General features: G+C 38.8%; 1 protein-coding gene across 1 annotated transcript; it reads left to right on the forward strand.

The window, feature by feature from the left end:
* The first annotated feature begins 2,077 nt into the window (after window positions 1-2,077).
* On the forward strand, window positions 2,078-20,334 carry itih5 (inter-alpha-trypsin inhibitor heavy chain 5). The gene is made up of 14 exons (XM_041977462.1): window positions 2,078-2,304; window positions 2,381-2,425; window positions 3,334-3,497; window positions 4,125-4,226; window positions 7,039-7,319; window positions 7,679-7,848; window positions 8,132-8,248; window positions 11,294-11,465; window positions 12,440-12,749; window positions 15,121-15,797; window positions 16,678-16,731; window positions 17,594-17,710; window positions 18,395-18,772; window positions 18,920-20,334. The coding sequence occupies exons 1-14, from the start codon at window positions 2,191-2,193 to the stop codon at window positions 19,177-19,179; spliced, it is 2,961 nt and encodes a 986-aa protein (XP_041833396.1). The 5' UTR covers window positions 2,078-2,190; the 3' UTR covers window positions 19,180-20,334.
* The last annotated feature ends 48 nt before the right edge of the window (window positions 20,335-20,382 follow it).

Here is a 20,382-nt window from a genome sequence, read left to right on the forward strand (position 1 = left end):
GCATCCCTCTTTGGTCTTTCTGATCAGCTTTTACTAAATATCCTCACAAAAGAAGACAAAAACATTTCCATGCAGTTTTAAAAAACATGTAATGTTACACTTTCGCCACAAGATGGCACCAAAGTAGACCAAATTCCTCTTCCATGTAGTATTCCTGAAAGTTGTTTTATGTTAACTTAATGTTTTTAATTTAAACATTATCTGTTGAGTTTAAATCCTCTGACAGAGACTACTTTTATATATGCTGTCTTCAAGTACTTCTTCTAAACAGAAACTCCTGTGCAATTTTATAAATTGAATACATGAATTTGTTCCTTTAACGACAATGAAGTCACAGATTGTTGTAATGAGAATTAGTGAGCCTTTTAACAGACATGTTTATGTTCCTGTGAAGAACAGCACACAAGTGCTTTTTGCTAAATATGAACAAGTATCGAGAAGAACCCATCAGTCCCACCTAACTGGTTTATACGGCCATGTTGTGGAAGAGTCTCCGGTTAGTGGCTGCATCTGCAGCCTGGATGGTCTCTGCACCATCAGTGACACTTGCATGAGCTCTGCGCTACAAGTATAAAGTTCTGGCCATCAAGTATATCATACAGAACAATGTACAAAGCTCTAGAGCCATCCCTCATTTTCTATATTTTGCTTCCAAACTGCCAGATTTATAATCGTATAATCTATAAGATTCTTACAATCTTCTAAAGTGGTTTTCAAGGTTTTTCTTTGGATGATGGCAAATTTTCAGACTTTTTTTTTTTTTTTTTTTTTTTTTTTGTAAGCCACCGACTGATCTGTGAATCATTTAAGTATAAAAATTGGATCTCATCCAGGGGATGAAATAGTGATCTGTATACACACAAACAACTCAGTAGAGAGACTATTTTAAATAGGATCTTTAGACTCTTTATTACCAGCAACCTGTCACAAAGACATAGAATTCTTTCATATTTCTTTAGTTGCAGCTATGAAAAAGTGAAAGACCTAACACAGGTTGTGAGAGATGCATCAGGGCCTTCTATTGAGCCATCTGCTGTTCACTTAAGCGTTATCTGAAATGGTCTCCAATGCAAGGGTGGCAATCAAGAAGCCATTCCTAAGATACAGAGAGAAGTCTGATGTATGCCTAATGATGCAAGAACTTAACTGAATCAGTGACCACAGGTCTGACTGAATAATCCTCCGAGCCTGGACCTCAACATTATTGAAGCAGAGTGGGATCATCTTAACAAAGAATGAAACAAAAAACAAAACATCTAAAGAATAGTTTTGGAAAGTCCTTGAGAAGCCTGGAGAACTATTCCTGAAGACTACTTAAAGAAATAACATGAAAGCTTGTCTAAGAGGGCTTAAACTGTGATGAAGAGTAAAGATACACAGATCAAATATTGACTTTCAAGTTGGTTAATTGTACAAACTGTTTTTAGCTCATTTACTGTATTTCCATTCATCTTTAAACATGTTTCAACAAATCACTGCACTTATTTAATGTTTTATTATAGCAGAAAATAAAGAAATGGGGAGTGGTTCAAGACTTTTAAAAAGTATATATTAGAAACATTTATCTAATCTTTCAAAGGGTGTGTTAGATCAGACTTCATTAGAGGATGTGCTTCTGTCCATGTGTAATGTTTACAGTTAATGCAACACCTCACCTAAAAGCAACAGGGGAAATTAATATGCACCACGTTCACTGCTTCTTTTGTTTTGGCCTCTCTTATTCATGCTAAATTTGTAGTAGTTTAATTTGCCAGCTAGCAGAAATATGAACTCGGAAATTCTGGTTTCAAATGCTATTATTTCTCATTATCAAACAGTTAGTGGAAAATGGTGTAAACATTAAAGTAAAATAGCTTCAACTTCTTTAAATTCTATATTTAAAGATGCATTTAATCATTTTTGAGGCAAAAACATTATTTCTAAAGCAATCTTATCTACCTGCTCAGTAAATTCTGTAACTATATTCTGGGCTTTCTTTTATTACGACAGTCCCTGAAGGCAGCAGCAGTGGTCCAAGTAGCCGTTCAGGCAGGAGCGGTATTGAAAACGTTGCATCTGGTGGGCGTACTTTTCCTCTCTGCACCGTCTCACCCAGATCTAGACACATTCAGACTCGGACTTGGGAGCCGCTGCGTCCTGGAAATAATGTCCCATTCACCTTTTTAAAGAGTTTTCAGGGAGAAGTGCAAGATGCTGCTGCTGGCTCTGCTGTTGTGCTTCAGCTTGAGTGCACTGGGGCAGCTGGATGAATCCCAGTTTGAGGATAATGTGGATATTGATTTGGCAGACTTTGATTTAGATATTGTAAGAAATTTTCATCACCATGTCGTGCATTATGATATTTAGATTTTGCATATTGTGACGGTGTTTATTTCTACAGGCGCCCCGCAGAGTTCCTCGGCAGGTGAAAACGATACTAGCCAAGGTAATGAAATTGTCTTTATTTATTTTGTATGTGTTTTAGTCGTTAGGTAACGTATAGTCCATGCAAGAGATAAGAAGGGCCGTTTCGTGATATTTTGATAATCTGATCATTTGAGTTTGAGGTTTTTTCAAGGATTCAAGGATTCAAGGAACTTTATTGTCATACCAGCTCACATTTACATGTTTATGGTACGAAATTAGAACTGAGGTCCCGGTTTGAGCCATAAGAAGGAGGGCAATAAGTGAAATAAAATAAGACATGAAGAGAAAAAAAAAAAAAAAAAATAGAAATATAGGCTAAATATAAATAGAATATAAGCTAAATACAATAGAATATAAACAGCACAATTTTAAATAAAATAAAAATAAAAATAACAGTAAATGGAATGATAATAATAAAAACTCAGTTATCATAAACTTTTTATTATAGATGGATGTGGGATGGATGACCTAGTTAAAGTTATTTAGAAGTGGATTTTGTCATCCAAACTTCTGCGTTTTGGGGCGCGACGCACAGGAGATCCGCCAAGCGCGCAGATCTGCCAGAGTATGTGTAATGCGCATTATCTTACTTTAAAAAAAAAAAAAATCTACTAATAATTTTGTCGTAACTGTGTGGATGTACAGCTGTCACGTGTTATCTGTTGTGATTAATGAAAAATAAAGACGTGGACTTGCTTTCAGTTATTTATTTAGCAGAAGCTTTAATCCAAAGCGACCTGGAAAGTGCACATTGGGGGCAAAGTGGGGTTCAGCATCTTGCGCATCAACACTTAACGAGTGAACTGGGGAAGTCAGGAAATGAAGCAGCAACTTTCCGATTAGTTTGGCGCATAAATTATGTCAAATTAAGCGCCATGAGGTGCACTTCTTGATTTCTCTGCACTGTTGCAATGTTTTCGTTTGCAGGAGACCAAACCTCACATCCACGAACTCGCCATCAAAACCACCATCATCTCCCGCTACGCCTTCACTGCGGTATACTGCGCCATGCTCAACCGGCACTCCGCCGCTACCGAGGGCGTCTTCCAGTTTCAGATCCCCGCTGACGCATATGTCTCCAATTTTACCATGTAAGAAACAAAATGACTCGTACATCAGGGGTTTAAATTCACAGATAATTCAAGCATTTCAAAAGAAATAGTTTAGATATGAAAGCCAGAAAGCTCCATCCTTCTGTAGTAATCAATTACCATGGTTACCTGCACCAATGAGCATGCTTTAGTTGAAAAATGGCTTTGTATTTTTGGTAATTCGCAGGCAATCGTAAACAGCATGAATACAAGCACAGATTATGTGAGTAGTATAAATAAAAGTTTTTCTTGCGCTGCAACTTTAAAATGATAAAACCCAACATTGTCATCATCCTTGTTGGTCTCAGCTTCTGTTTTCACCCAAAAGCTGCAGCTCTTGGTGTTTTTGATGGTATTCTATGGTGGAGAAGTCAACAGAACTTAGTGTCTAGAATTATTTATGATGTTTCAGTTACTATGGAGACATCAGCAAGAAGAGAGAAAAGGGTTACAATTTTTATAACAGTGCACAGATTAGCTCATTCATGTGCAGGAAGGGCGGCAGTAAATAGGTAATGACAGGATTTTCTGTGTCTTTTGTCCAAGAAAATCTTGTTGAACTGTGACAATAGTGGTCCTGAACATGTGCACCACTCTAAACCTTGACCTCTGACCCCCCTGAACCAGGATTGTTGGAGGGCGTGTCTACCAGAGCGAGGTCAGGCTGAAGGAAAAGAGGGTCAAACAGGAGAATGGCAAACCTAAGAACAAAGAGTCAAGTGACACAAGGTATGAAAATCCCGAGTTTGTGTGTGACCACGCCTACAGTCTGGCATCTCCTCCTAATCACAAGGCAGCACTTGCTCCCTGCAATGTTTTTATTTAGCAAACAGACTGATAACATCCCATCTAAAACCTCTTCCACCACAAGAAGCAGCCACAGAGAGGGAGTGTGTTTTTGAGTGAGTGGACAGACTGTGCGGTCATGGCTCTGGAGAACTGTCTTATAAATGTGTTTTATAATAAGTGACATATGGAAGAAGTGACTTCATACCATTTTCAGCTGTCATGCAAATAACGACATTCCACTATATGAGATTTAGTGATTCACAAACTCCACTGTAAACAGAACAGAGGAGGAGGAACTGGACCGAAGTGAGACGCAAAGTGATGATATCACCACATGGACCAGTTATACAGAAGTCTCCCCGCATTTACAAACTGCTTTAACGGGCTTTTCTCACATTTTATTTCACATTTACAGTTTCCAGTTAGTTTCGCCAGCCCATTTATTTCACTCAGTCTGGTGACGAGGAGAAATTTTATCTAGAAATCTACATCTGAGCACACATTAAAGCAACTTGTTAAAATAAAGTTTTAAATAAAGGAGAAAAAGCTTTAACCTTTCAGTCTACTAACATGAATATGGTTATAAATAAATTTCTTAACTTAATTTTGAACCTACAAGCTACAAGTATGTGAAAAGGATACACCCTCTTTCGATTCTTACAAAGAGAAAAATGTGTGTGAAAACGTAAAGGTGCAGTGTGTAACAAAATCAAAGGTTAATGACAGAAAATTTTAATATATAATTTAAAAAATGGTTCTATTGATATCTAATCACTTTGCTAAATAAGTGTTGTGTTTTTATTCTCTTTTAATGAGCTATTTATATCTCATTAAAAGAGATATAAATAGCTCATTAAAAGAGAATAAAAACACGACACTTTTAATGAGCTATTTATATCTACTTGCTATGGGCTCACAGACATGGCAGCTGCCATATTTGTGCCACCAGTTTCACTACGTTGTCTCTGAATGGATGAACCACTTGGTGTGTGATATGAGAAACCTCTGAGCTTTAAAACTGCAGGGCCAGCCTTATTTGATGGGTGCTAGAGCACTGTTTGGGATAAGCAACACCTTAAAGGGCACAGAGAAGAAGACAGTGCACATTGGCACAATTTTGAAGTAGTTACCTATAGTGCAGTCATCGCTGCACCTGAGGCCACTGGATCCACTCACAGATGAAAACATGTTTATTTCTGGATAAATTTTGGCCACTGACGGCCACCATCCTTTCACAATGGTGCTTGGGATTAGAAAAGTATTTATGCCGTTCTTAATAGACATCAGTTATTCTTACACACTATACCTTTAAGTTCACATTTACAGCATCCAGAAGTGGACAGGTGCTGATAACCAGGTGCACTTGATTAATTGATCATCATTAGTGTGAACACCTCTAAAAAAAAAAGAAGTTTCAGCAGTTTGCTGTTATGGAGCATTCAATTGTGTATGAACACACTGACAAGCAGGAGACATGTTAACAATGATCTTAGAGAAGCAATTGTCGCTGCTTATTAATATGGCAGGGAAAATTAAAAGTTACTTACAGCACAGTTAGATGAAGCCTGGGCAATTATGGCTTGTTTTGAAAGGTTACAAGAGAAACATCTTTTTAGAGTCCTCTCTAAAAACGACATTTCTAAAAAGCTGCATCTGAACAAACAATATTTTGGAACAGTGTTCTTTGCAAAGACAAGACTAAACTTCAGAGGTTTGGCCAAACTGCACAGCAGCAACATATCAGCACAAATACCTCATACTAGCTGTCAAGCATGGTGGTGGAGGGCTGATGATCTGGGCTTGTTTTGTAGGCATGGAACCTGGACACCTTGCAATCATTGAATTAACCATTAACTTCTGTATACCAAAGTGTTCCAGAGTAGAATGGAGGGCCATCTGTCTGACACCTAAAGCTTCGTTTCACTTGGCTCATGAAACATTACAATGATCCTAAACACACCAAAACGTAACTGGTGGGACCTTAGGTTTAGGGTTAGGGGGTCAGGAAAACTTACAACTATGGAGTCAGAACACTGACAGCTCATATTGTTGCTAAAAATAAAATTGGGCTTTGAAACAAATAAACTTGAAGTTAAAAGGAAAACATCGTCATTGAATAATGATTATTGAACATTTCTATTGGTACTGAAAACGTGTATAGAGACTGAAGAAAATTTTCTTTCCATGATGTGATTTTCTGTTTCAGCTCTTTGTCAGTGGAAGTTTTTCTGACAGCTAACAAACAGCTAACAACATGAGAAGAAGCCAAATTAATTGGCATGAAACTTTGGCCAGAATAGATGAAGATAAACTTGTACAGATCAGACAGAGTCCATGTGTTTGATGTGAACCTGGCCACGTCCTGCCAGTAAAGCATGGAAGTATGAGTGTGATGATATGGGGTGAAAAAAGTTGACATTTATAAATGGCAGCATTACTGAATTGTGTGTTCCACAATACTGGCTGACCAGATGACCCCCAATCTTCAGAAGCTTAAAGGGGAGAAATATTCCAGCACTTAAAATTTTGCAAGTGTCTAAAGAATCTTGCAAAAAAAAGAAAGCTCGCTTATTACTTATCCAAATTTGTTTAACTTTTTTCCCCAAATCATACAAAAATTTTACATCCAAGTTTCTGGATACTTTGTCACAAGTCCTAAATTGCATTTATATTCTTTAAGGACCTAAAGCAAACTTGTTGAAATCAATGACATCCTGCATCACCACTTACTCAGACTGTCTCTGTTATCTAGTCCAGAGCCTGAGATGGAGGTGTTCAGAATGCCTGTTAACATACCTGGTCGGAACCGGGCCGTCTTTATTCTGATGTACGAAGAGCTTCTGCAGCGTCGGCTGGGACGCTACGAACACATCACTAGCCTGAGACCCCTGCAGCTGGTTAGCCGCTTCAGCCTGGATGTGACCATCGTCGACCATTCACCCATTATGGACGTGGAGGTGCTGCTGTTGCGCAACGGCAAGACCAGCGGTTCTGCCAACACTGCAACTGGTCCTAAAGCAGCCAAAACACAAGGTTTTTAGATACAGAGTATTAAATTAAGCTTTTATGCATGAAAAGTAAGGCTGTGAGGTGCTTTAGTTTATTACTTAATTTTTATATTAAGCCCAGTAAACAAAGATTATCTAATACTTTTTTAGTGGACACAATTTCTTTTAATTAGAAAATGTAGCTCATACCAATGTTAAAACTCTGTTCACCTCAGCCCACATCCCAAAAAACACACTGAAATTATTTTTAAAAGTGCCCTGGCACGGCACCAGTCTAAACACACTTTGAAGTCACAGCCAGTGTATTTGTATCAGGTTTTTTGTTCTTGATTGAAAAAAAAAAACAAAAAAAAAAACACCACACTTCCTGTCTTTGTACTCTAGCCAAGCCCGAGCTTCCCATCACCACATCAATCAAAAACGACAAAAACGTCTGGAAGGTCACCTTCAGCCCCAACATCGTCCAACAAGCCAAGATCTCCACCAACGGCATTCTGGGAGACTTTGTGATCCGCTATGATGTCCAGAGAGACATGGGGATCGGAGACGTCCAGGTGGGAGCACATACTAGGAATCTTTAGAATTATTATTATAATCAAATATGAGAAAAGTTTTGATGAGGAGATGTGTAAAAATAGTTGTGATATTTCCTGTGCATGCACACAACTTTCCATCCCATCACACTGAAATACACACTCCTCCACCCACCTGTTAGTCATTAATTTCTCTGGGTTCCTGCCACCAGACTCAATGTGCTGAAAAACTCTGCTGTTTGTCCTCAACACAAATCTGCAACTGCAACCGATCTCATGGTCTGTAAACTTTCGTCTCCCCTAGGTTTTAAATGGACATTTCGTCCACTACTTTGCCCCCAAAGACCTGCCTGCTGTGCCCAAGAATGTGGTGTTTGTGATCGACACCAGCGCCTCCATGGTGGGGACTAAGATCAGACAGGTAAAGCAGCACTGAAAAATCATAGCTGGTGATGTTTAATTATGCCATTAAACTGAAGTGCTAACATTATATTTTTAAGAACAAATAACAGTTAATAATATAGTGCCTCTGTTTACTTTTTAAGCCATTTGGGGCTTGACCTCTAAAAGACTATTTGATGACTAATACCAAAAATTTCGGTGTGAAACAATAACAATTATCAGTGAGAATCTATGTTTCCATTAGTATGTTATCAATTATCTAATTTAATAAAAATAATAATAATTTATCCATTTAAATTTTTTGCATTATTTTACAGTGGGCGATTTATATCTATTATATGCAGAACAGCTGGATAAAGATGGAAACCATAGATTAAGCGCCTTCATCTAGAGAAGAGATCAATTTTTGCTTAAAGATGCAGCATGTAACAAAATCAAAGGTCAATGACAGAAAAATAGAATATATACATATATATATATATATATATATATATAATTAAAAACTGTTTCTATTGTTTTCTAATCACATTACTAAAATAACAAATAACATTCTCTTAGAATTAATTATTTATCTGTTTACCAAGGATCCACATACATGGCAGCTTACATATTTGTACCACCATATTTACTACGGTGTCTCTGAGTGGACAAACAAGTCTGTATGTGAAGTGGGAACCTTATGAGCTCTAAAACTGCAGAGCCAGCTTTGTTTGATAGGTACTAGAACATAGTTTGGTAAAAGTTAAAAGGCACCATCTATCATGCAGCACCTGGGGCAACTGGATTCACTCGCAGATTAAAAAGTCAGGAAGAGTTTTTCATTCACAGCTGTGCTTAGCATTTGAAATTATTTCTATGCCCATTTTACCACTAGATGTCAAGTAATTCTTACCCGCTGTACCTTCAATAGGAGGTGGACTCTTAGATGGTTGCCATCTCCAACTTGACCACTAGATGTCAGTAATTCTCACAAATTTACTTCGAGATAAAATTTATTTTTTTCCTAATTTTTTCCTTTTTCCTCATTTTAGGGACAACATCATTTGAAAAAAGAATGAGTATTTAAATAAATAAAACTGGGAATGTGTTTGGATTCTGTCCACAGTTGTGCAAGAATACAACAGCTTTTATAATATCGAGAAACAATAAATATTAATCCAAGGAGCAACTATTTGCCAAACAAGAAGAGTATCTACACTGCTACCTCAACGCTACGCTTTATAGTTTGTTACAAATGGATTTAAACAAAACCTTGCAGACCAGCAAGTTTGCAGGATACATTTCACTGGGATAACCACAGACAGTCACAAAGAAGAAAAAAACCCTCAAAGCATCTCTTTGAAGAGATGTCTTTGAAGAAATATGCTGCTCCAAAAAGGGAGTGATCCTGCTGTTTCAAGCTAATGCTATTTTGTTGTCTTAAAATTGGTACACATGATAGGCTGAAGGTTTAACAGCAAAACCTGATCACTCTGACTTCGACGTTGACAGCTGATCTTTGGAAATCAATGCAGCTGTTTTGTAGTTTTTGTTGATACGATTTTAGTTTAAGTTTGGACAGATTTCAAATGCTGTTTTTCTTTTAATGAAGTTGTAAAATCTGAAACATGTTAACACTTTAAGAAAAAGAACACATAAAAGCAAAGGAAAATGTTAAGAGAATCATGATTTGCATTAAATCTGTAATAAAACTCTAATGCTAATGAATTATGTCCATTGTGATGCTAAGCATAGACGGTAATTCTTAGAGATGTAGATGAGGTTTTATGTCAAGATAAAAATCTTGGTGGAAGCTGAGGCTGAAATATTTTCAGATTATTTTGTTAAAAATCAGAGAAATCATTCATATGTCTAAAGTATAATCGATGCAGAAAATGCAAAACTAAAAGCAGTGTTGAACACAAACTTCTCAACTTTTTTCCCAAACAAGTCAGAGGAAATCTGATGAATTTTCTGAGATTTCCCTTTCCTTTTCCAAGTCATTTCCCCTCTTTTCAAGATGCACTTACTGTAAATAACATCACTGAATAGGAAATGTGACACCCCACCTCCACCCTCCCACAATGGAATATCAATATCAGACCTTTTCCTCCATCTGCAATAGCAGGATAACCCCCTCAGCCAGATTCAGATCTGATCTCAGGCAGCTGCCATGAGGAAGGAGTACAGAACCAGAGGAGCAGCGAAACTGAAAAACAGATTTGCAGCAAGGAAGATATGTGGAAGCAGCACAAGGCTGAGCTGTAAAGGAGGAAGGTCACCATGTATGAAGTAATGGAAATTTCTGGACATCAGCACCCTCACCCTGCTGATCTATGCCCTCCATCCCACTCATCCCAAGACCCCAGTGAGCGGCTGGAAAAGAACAAATGTGTTTTGATGTGGCTTCACAAAAGAGGGTTTCAGTGTAGGTCAGCTTGTGGTTGTGATCCCTGCTGTACACAGTCCATAAAGACTTCCAAAAATCCCCCCAAGCTTCAAATGATATATCTCACCCATACTCATATCCGGAGATGCTGAGGTTGCGAAAACAGAAGAGTTGGAGGTGGTGCAAAGTTTTCCTTTATGTGTGCTTACACAAACATTTACAGTCTGAAATTAATTAGACACTTTATACAAGTATCACCAAGCAGTCCCAGTCGACATGTACAGCTAATTTCATGACTGGTGCAGGCTGAGACTGAATTTTCTTTGAGGATCTTTCTGTGGGATTTTAAATGGGTTTTAAGGAAAGATTTGAACAAAAATGTGCACATGCAAAATAAAAATCGGTTTCTTCCTCTAAATCCTTTAATGAGAAACAGCATTGAAAAGCAATGATATCATGAAGCTTTACAAGTTTTGGAAATGTTATTCCCTTGTCAGGCCAAAGGATGAGAAAAGCCACCCACATTCTTCTTCCAAGCATTACTGAGTCAAATTATTTCTCTAAAAAGTGTCTAATGGGATCTACAAAAGTTGACAGGTACATTCATCCTCATACCTGGCTACATATATGCTGTGTAGTGTTTTTTTAGCATTCATTTTTATTTATTTTTTTTTTATCTGCAACTTTTCCCCCCAGACGAAAGAGGCTCTGTTTACCATCCTAAAAGATCTGCGACCAGGTGATCGCTTTAACTTCATCAGCTTCTCCAATCGGATTAAAGTTTGGCAGCCCAGTCGCCTTGTTCCAGTAACGCCACTAAATATCAGAGATGCCAAGAAGTTTATATACATGTTGATACCGACTGGAGGTGAGACTTCATCGTCCATTAAGATAACCCTTTTCAGGATTCTTGCATTTTGATACATGCATTTTCCAAATGTACTTAGTCACATGACTTTTGCAGGCTCGTGTACTTCCAGCAAACAGTAGTGATCAAACTAAAATGGCTAATGTGGAAGGAACATGCAAGACTAGATCTGTACCTTTTAAAAGTTGAGCTACCTGATAGTACAGATGTTTATATGTTATCCAAGAAAGATTTTAGCTTTGGATTTGAGAAATACTCTTTACTCCATTTCCCCAATATCTCAAACGATCTTACTAATTCTCTAAGCCTATAGCATCTTCATGTGTGGATGGGTAAAAGCAGTTGGGATTAAGACCCTTCATGCCAAATCTTCATTGTTTCTGCTCCTGCAAGTACACATTTTGGTATTTTTATAGCAATGTTGCAACATTTTTGGAGTAAAAGAAGAAAGCAGCTACAGCATATATCACCGCATAAGCATTAATTTACCCACAACATAGAAGAAAATAACAGAGAAGAACCCTTGCTGTCTGAAGTAAAGTGATTTACAAACATATAATAAAGCGATCGCTGTATACTCTGGTATGCTTTGACTCGGCTTCTTTTGATCCCAACAGGACGTTTGAAATCTACTTTTTTAAACCCAGTTTTCTTTAAAAAAAATCTTTGGTTCTCCTTTTTTAATAACTTCACTAGGAACCATGAAGTTCATGACTTGAACAAGTGGAACAACCTAAAACAATTCAAACATTGTTCTTGATCGTTCAGCAATAAAAAAATGCATGTGGTGGATGTGATGTAAGATGAAGTCAAGCAATGAAAATAACCAACTTTTCTGAAGACTTTAAGTGTTCCAGGTTACTGCTCTCAGCAATATTTAATAAATTATACAGCCTACTGGATAAAAAAGCAGTTGTATGTTGGAAATCAGAAGTTAGACTCAGATTAATTTTCATTTTTATCCTCTACTACAGGCACAAACATCAACGATGCCATCCAAACCGGCTCCTCTCTGCTTAGCGATTACCTCTTGGGTCCTGACAGCAGCCCGAACAGCGTCTCGCTCATTATTTTCCTGACAGATGGTCGGCCCACTGTTGGAGAGATGCAGTCCACTTCCATCCTTGGGAATACTCGCTCAGCTGTCCAGGAGAAGTTCTGTATCTTCACAATTGGGATCGGTAATGATGTGGACTATCGGCTGCTGGAGCGCATGGCTCTGGAAAACTGTGGGATGATGAGGCGCATCCAGGAGGATGCTGATGCCAGCGCTATGCTTAAAGGGTACATTACGTTTGTAAGAGATCTAAACTGGTTAAAAAGTCTGTTTTGAAGCTTAGAAGGGTTGACGGGTTGAAGGGTTGTTAGTGTGAAACAGCTCTAAATTAGTTGGCCAGAAAGCAGGTCTAAAACTGTCTGACATTGGTCCAAAACTGATGTGAAAATAGGCTGGATGTGATCTAAGTGATACTGGGAATTTTCTTTACATTAATCAAATTATGATTGGAGAGAATACACGTTATGAAGTCTAAACTATTTGTTTGCTGCTAAAAAAACAGAAGTTCTGACCATAAAGAATCCCGCCCTGGTAACCCTGTTTCTTTTGTTTTCAAAGAAACCTTTTTTTTTTTTTTACCTTTGGTACAGATTGACCTGTTTAAGTTATTCCCATCAAAAAGAATAATTTAAAGAAAGTTAAATTAAACTTTTATCCAGTAACTTTCCCATTCTTACATGTATAATCTGCCTTTTATGAGACAATTAGCTGTCCTTAATTCCTCCACCTCTCTCCCACTGACACGTCTCTCCATCTATCATCAACCTGAGAGAATGTAGACCACAAATGTGACGGTGCTGAAAACAGACCTCTTTAATCAACTTAAACATGAGGCAGCCGCAGACTACAACAGCCGCCCTCTTTCTCTCTCAGACCTCTTTCTTCTATCCTTTCCACACAACCCTCTTCTCATTCTTCCACACTTGGACACACAAGGTGTTTGTTCAGTTGCGCAGGAATGTGTGTGTGTTGTGAAACCTGCGTCTGAGTATGTACGTGGGGTTAATAGATAGACACGGTGATAATAGCCCCTGTCCCGCTTGAACAAGCACACTGTTAAGAGGTGAGGATGTTTATGGTGCTGTGACAGCTAGGACAGGACAGACACTCAAACACAGGTTTTGCTTTAGGTGACAGTAGCTTAAAGGTTTAGACAAGCAGATTTCTGGCCGGAAGGTGGCTTATTTAGATAAACCAGAAGAAATGATGTGATGACAGACGAAATCTACATTAGCGCCATCCTTTTCCTGCTTGAAAAAATACTAGTAAGTGTTGGACTAGAGATGAATGGAGATAAAATGGGTAGATTGCAGGTTCGGAAACTGTATGAATAACACACAAAATGAGCTATAAGAAATTAGATGTTTCTGTCCTGTCCTGACACATAGGACCAGCTCTTTATCAACACTAGGATACTAGAAGGTTTCAGGGAATTTGTCAAGGAAGTAAAGTAATTATTCTTAGTTTGTTCTACATCAAAAAGACCCAGTTCATGTGCTTTGGTTCTGTGTTTCCCAGGAGAGGTGTTTTGGGCATGTCATATTGAGAAGAGACCTCAGGGAAGACTTGGTGGAGATAATCCTGGCTAGTTTGGGAAAGCACTGATGTTACACTGGGAAGAGCTGAAGGATGTACTTAGGAAGAGAGGGGTGTGGGCATAAATGGATCGAATAAAATAAAAAAAAAAATAAAAAATGTTCAAGAAGCATGCAATCTACCTTGTGTAGATAATGTGCATATTGTAGGAAGATGCACATTGTCTTTACCCTAGAGGTGAGTCCTCTGCAGCAAAATTTAACAATTTTTCCTAAGTTTGCTTTCTCAGATATCCCACAGTACTTACTGGAGAATGCAAATAATGTCAATTACATGAAAAAGGAACCTCCATTTTTTGGGGCAAATTCATAACAACACTGTTTGGTCCGCTTTAAAGGAACCCTGGACTGTTTCCACGGATAGTATGGATCATTTGAAGTGTGAATGCGTATTTGCACTGTAGTGCGGGCAAAAGAAGCAAATTTTAGTCCACTTGAAAAACCGGGAGTCTTGTTCACTTGCAATTGAATGCCGGTGTGGTTCACTTGCAGTGTAAAAGAAAATGTACCATAGTGTGAACCAAAGAGAAGACGTTACATAGGACATGTTTCAGCACAACATACTGGATAGCACACTGCCTCTCCTGCTGCTCATAATGGACAGCTTTTTGAGAAAACCACATTAGGTTTAAACACACAAGTAAAAACAGAAACCCCAAGTTCTGCATAAATTTATTGTTGCTCCATTGTTTACTTGCAGTGAACAAGAAGCTTTTGGTTCTGTCCAATCAATAAACTGGATTTTTTTCTGCTTTCTTCTTGGTCAGTGGTCGTTTTGGGAAATATCAGCCCTAGAAAGAAGCTGCTGTAACTGAGTGACATTTTTCAGGTGGTTTCGTTTAATTGACTAAAGTGCAGTGTGAAAGCAAACTAAACCAAAGGTGCAAAATTTTCCGGAATTCCCCGCCCAATCAAACTGAATCCCTGTTGGAAGTTTTACCATTTATTTTATGACTTGCAATCGTTCTGCTGTAACCTGACATGTCTTTGTGTTTCCTTCTAGGTTCTATGATGAGATTGGAACTCCTCTGCTCTCTGACATTAGGATCAACTACACAGAGAACTCTGTCAGTTACGTCACTCAGAATCTTTTTACCAACTACTTCAACGGCTCTGAGATCGTCATTGCTGGCAAGCTCACAAACCAAAGCACAGAGTCCCTCCGTGTCCAGGTTACCGCCAGCAACAACGATAAAAGCATCGTCCTTGAGACTGATGTGCCTCTGAGGCATCTGCAGATTGAAACTGAGAAGCACGTGAAGGCAGCTACTGCAGCAATGACGGCTGGAGCTAAGCCCCCTGGCCCAGGGGTGGCACAGGGTTTGGGAATCCCTAAAATTGCTGAACACTTTGTAGAACGTGTCTGGGGTTTCCTAAGTGTTAAGGAAGAGCTACGGTCACGGCTGCGCAGTCAAACAAGCAAGGAAAGGGAAGATCACACGCAACACGCTACCAACCTGTCCTTGACATATCACTTCCTTACTCCTCTCACCAACATGGTGGTGGAGAAGCCTGAGGTGCAGGCTGATGGCATTATGGTGCCGGCGCCAACCATAACACCAGCTGCTGGTGAGGCTGCCTCACCTGTCAATGAGCTATCAGGTGACTCAGATGATGAAAAGCCACAGAAACCAGCCGGGAAGGTTGGCAGTCAAACAACTTCTCTGGTCAACAAAATAGGTGAGGGTGTGTCCTGAAGGTGTGCTTGTACAGCATGTGTTTTTCTAGAGTTGTTAATCACATCAGAGGACATTTAAATAATACTGGAGGCGACTGGAGGTTTAGTATATCAACCAATGACAATTGATGACAAACATCCACATACAAAGAAGTTACAGGGTTTGTAGTTTTTCTGTTTTCATCTGCTTTGTCATGCAGAAGTTTGTCTGAAGCACCAGATATTATCTATACCAGGGTTACTCAATTTGGTCCTGTGAGGGCTTCAATCCTGCAAGTCTTCAAAGTTTCCCTGCTCCAACACACCTAATTAAAATTTAATGGATCCAACAGCCTATGAAGTTCTGGACAATGACTACAACTTGAGTCAGGGATACACTGAAAACATCCAGGACTGCAGCCCTCATAGGACCGTATTGAGTAACATAAAGAAAGTAACATAATAGTATGAATGCCCAGCATCCACATCAGTTTCGTACCTGCCACTGACTAAAATTCCTTTTTGATATAGCATGTCCTGTGACATGTGACAGGGGGATTACACAAATTCGGTTACATAACCTAACGTTAATTTGGTGAATTAGATTCTATAATGTAGCTAGCTAGTGTAGTCACGAAAAGCTAATATTTGCTTGCGTCAGTCAACGTTATCTTTAGCCTCTCAAGCTGGTCCCCTCAGCATCTGCCCAAGTCCAAACAAAATCAGCAAATGAGTTGTATCTGTCGTCTGGCCTCGGGTCAGCTTGCGAGTGCTGTGGTCAGCACAAACCAATCAAGTAGCAGCAATCGTCCCCAAATTCAGGCTAATATTTCAATGCTGGTCAAATGTCAAGGATTTTCATGTCTGAATATCTCTTGAGATAAATGTAAATTTTCCTTACAGGTGAAGTTGGGAGAAAACCAAGCAAGAAATCCATCACCATCTCCAAAACATCAGGTAAGCCTCCCGTTTAATCTTATAGCCTTTGAATCCTATACACTGTTAACTTATTTGGAGCTGATGCAAGGTCCCAAGGCAAAACTTGAAAGAGTGGAGAAGGGGGATGTACAGTAGACTCTCTCTACACTTTCTGTGTGGGCTGTCTGTAATTAAATATTTGACAGACTGCCTTCAGCAATCACACGAGCAAGAGGCTTGTGGATTCCTCTACATCCAAACAGGGTCTAATTGAAATACCAACACAGGCACTGAGTGGCACTATAATTGTACAAGTGTACTCTCATGTGAGCTCAAATACTAATGGGACAAAGTTAAGAGCAGAGTAGAGAAGTGGATGTTTGTGCATGAGTTACGGTAAACAGAGGGAGCCCATCAGAAGCAGTTAGCAAGGGTTAATGACCCTGTCATTAGGGCTGCTCTATAATCTAATTGCACCTGTGTTCATCTGTTCATCATTCAGCTGGTTCTCATAAGTCTGAGGGAAACTTAAGCTAAAGATTTAAACATTCTCACAAACTGGAAACTGAGCATGCTAATTCAGTGATGCAGAGCAAAAGAAATCCAAACTTCATTTGGCATTTTTCTGAAGCATCTTCTCCATCTTAATCAACAATGTTAAAGGCAACCACAGTTGCACGCAAACAATAAAACTACCTTCTCAAAAAAGCCCATTTAAAACTAATCAATAAGAAAAGTAATATCAAAGACGGGACTGTGCTCAAAACCTGTCTGGCATTAAGATCTGTAAATGATTGTAAACTCAAAAGCTTTACAGATAAACAGGTTAGCATCTTGAATGCCAATGTTCACTGCCTCTACTAGTCTTTTTAAATGCACTGTTTATGCACTTCTCTTGCAGCTGATGGCGACCCCCACTTTGTGGTGGAGTTCCCCCTCAGTAAATTAACGGTGTGCTTTAACATCAATGGTGAACCTGGACACGTCCTTCGCCTGGTGTCTGACCATAAATACTCAGGTAAGGTTTATGATGCTGTTTAAAGAAACCAACCACGTACAAACCCCCAATTCCAGAAAAGTTGGGTAGTTTTCCTTGCTTGGAAAGACTGAACCTTTGATGGATGATACTTTTATACCTAATGCTGACAGCCTCACCTGCCACCAGTTCATTTGCTCATTAGATGATATTTCTGGTGTATGTATATGGACTAGATTGCCTTTTCCAAAATTTCGAATTGTGTTGCTATCATCACATCTAAATATGATCACATTTTCTAAATACAGTGAGGATTAAAACTAATTAATTAAATTACAGATTTTTATTCCATTTTATTTAAAAGAAATCCATTTTTTTACATAAAAAGATTTAAATAATTTAGAAATTAGTTTATGAAGTAAAAAGTTAACATTATACATTACTGAATCTCATGGATTACATCAACCTCAAATTATCTCAAGTCTTGTTGCCATCGGTGCTGTAACTCATTGATCAAAGCAGTATTAACTATGGACAGAAAATCTTTCTTGGAGCGACCTTAAAAACAAAGAACAGGCTTCACATTGGAATAGTAAGACACTGGATAAGTGTCTACAGTTAATTGATACCAGACTCTTTTGATTTAAGAGACAATAATAAAATGCCAACATTATATTTGCTTCTTTGTCTGGTGTAAAATGGGACATTTGTGTTATTTATCTACAGGTGTGACAGTTAACGGTAAGCTAATTGGTGCCCCAGCTCCACCAGGCAGCCACAAACAGCAGCGCACATACTTCAGCACCATCACCATTGTGGTGGATCATCCCAAACGCGCCTACATCGAAGTGACCCCTAAGAAAGTCATCCTGGATGGACGAGACCGCATCGTTCTACCCTGCCACTCTACCGTGGCCGTGGACAGTGGCGTGCTCTCTGTGGCCATTGTGGAGAAATCTAATGTGACTGTGACAGTTGGAGGGAACATCAGCTTTGTAATCTTGCTGCATCAGTACAAGAACCCAGCTCCCTACCAGAGAGACCATTTGGGGTTCTACATCGGCAACAGCAAGGGGCTGTCACACAACTGCCACGGTCTGCTAGGTAGGTAAAAACTGTGATCTATAATCACTTAGCTCCTGGATGGATATTGATAAACACTTTTACATTTGAATAGCCTGGACCTGCACTGATAAAATTATATAAAAATGCTGAATTCTTTACTTATTTTAAGAACTGATTCATTTTTAGGTCAGTTCCTGTATGTGGATGTGGGATTGTCAGAGCTTCCTGCACAGGGAGACATGAAGCCCTCGTCGTTCCTGAAGCTGAAGAACCGCTCAGTGCCGGTAGTTCACAAAAGCAGGAAGATCTACAGCGGGAAGCAGAGCGTGGACTGCTGGTTCGCCCGAAACAATGCAGCTAAGCTCATAGATGGACAGTATGAGGACTATTTGATGTCACACATGTTTGACACAGGAGACTGGCCACACGGGACGAATAAAATGTGAGACAGCCAGACTCCAGCACCACCATTTAATCATTTTAATTAACTTTTTATAAAGAATTATCACATTCAGACTGACTGAAATGGCTTTAAACAGCAAGTTTTCACTTTTCAAGTTTCTTTCCACCACTTTTAAATATATTTTTCTACCATTTCTAATTAAATCTAAATGTTTTTATAACTTGATCTTTAATATTTTTTTTACAATATATTTGTTAATTTAAATAAAAGACTAAAATTTCTAGGCTGATTTCTGAGACGTTAACTCTGTTTTTCTCACACACCTCATTTGTATGTCAGCATGTCTCAAGCCATAGATGACACCTGGTTACCACGGAGACCGGCCCAAGTAACTAACCCTTTGTCCCACAGTCAATGAGTAGATGCACACCTAACACCCAACTACACACCAAATGCACAGCTCCATATTCTTCCCTGTCATCAGGTGGAGGTCACAGGGCTGCAGGCCACTCCCACACAGGTGTGCTCTGGCCAGGTGCCACTCAGGTTGTCTCTCATCGCGCTGTCTTGACCTGAATTCAGCCACAGGAATTCAACCCAAACACAGCTTGATGTGTCAATCATTTTTATTCAAGTACAGAGTAAAGAGATACATTCGGTAAGAAGCACCAGTGCCAGTCAGGACCTTTAGGACGAGCTGTTACCACTCACCCCTAAGGTCATATTTCGGTTGATTAAATGATACACAAGATACTTTTAAATACAAATAAAACATTTACAGATATAATTAGACATTTAAGCTTTTAAATCAAGTATAAACGGTGGCATGGAAATGCAATAAGAATACAACAAATCATCCACTTGTATAAAGTTTATCAATCACCTGCTTAACCATACATTTATAACTCATTTACTATCTTTAGTTTGGCAACGCAAAAACCCCCAAATCCCTGCTTTTATCTTTACATACGTATCTTTCTATTGTAAAACCTTGACCACAGATTGAACCTCGATATATAGTGTAAAAAAAAATATATATGTCGAACATAAACAGAATAAATAAATGTAATGTGCCATAACTTGTGAAAGTTTAATACGCAGCTGTTATAGCATCCTATAGAGAGGAATATTATAATGTAGCATTAGGGCCGTTTTTATGGAATGACGTGTGTGCCATAAAAAATAACTAATCTGTATTTTTTTTTTAAAAAAAAAAGAGAGAGAGAGAGAGAGAGAAAGGATAAGA

Source organism: Melanotaenia boesemani, chromosome 23 (assembly GCF_017639745.1).
Source record: "Melanotaenia boesemani isolate fMelBoe1 chromosome 23, fMelBoe1.pri, whole genome shotgun sequence".
NCBI lineage: Eukaryota > Metazoa > Chordata > Actinopteri > Atheriniformes > Melanotaeniidae > Melanotaenia > Melanotaenia boesemani.

What these genes read in the sequence shown, in the direction of transcription:
- itih5 (XM_041977462.1), top strand. Translation starts at nt 2,191, where the DNA reads ATGCTGCTGCTGGCTCTGCTGTTGTGCTTCAGCTTGAGTGCACTGGGG. An exon ending in CAGACTTTGATTTAGATATT is followed by an intron (nt 2,305 to 2,380) that starts GTAAGAAATTTT and finishes TTATTTCTACAG; the next exon opens with GCGCCCCGCAGAGTTCCTCG. An exon ending in TGAAAACGATACTAGCCAAG is followed by an intron (nt 2,426 to 3,333) that starts GTAATGAAATTG and finishes TTTCGTTTGCAG; the next exon opens with GAGACCAAACCTCACATCCA.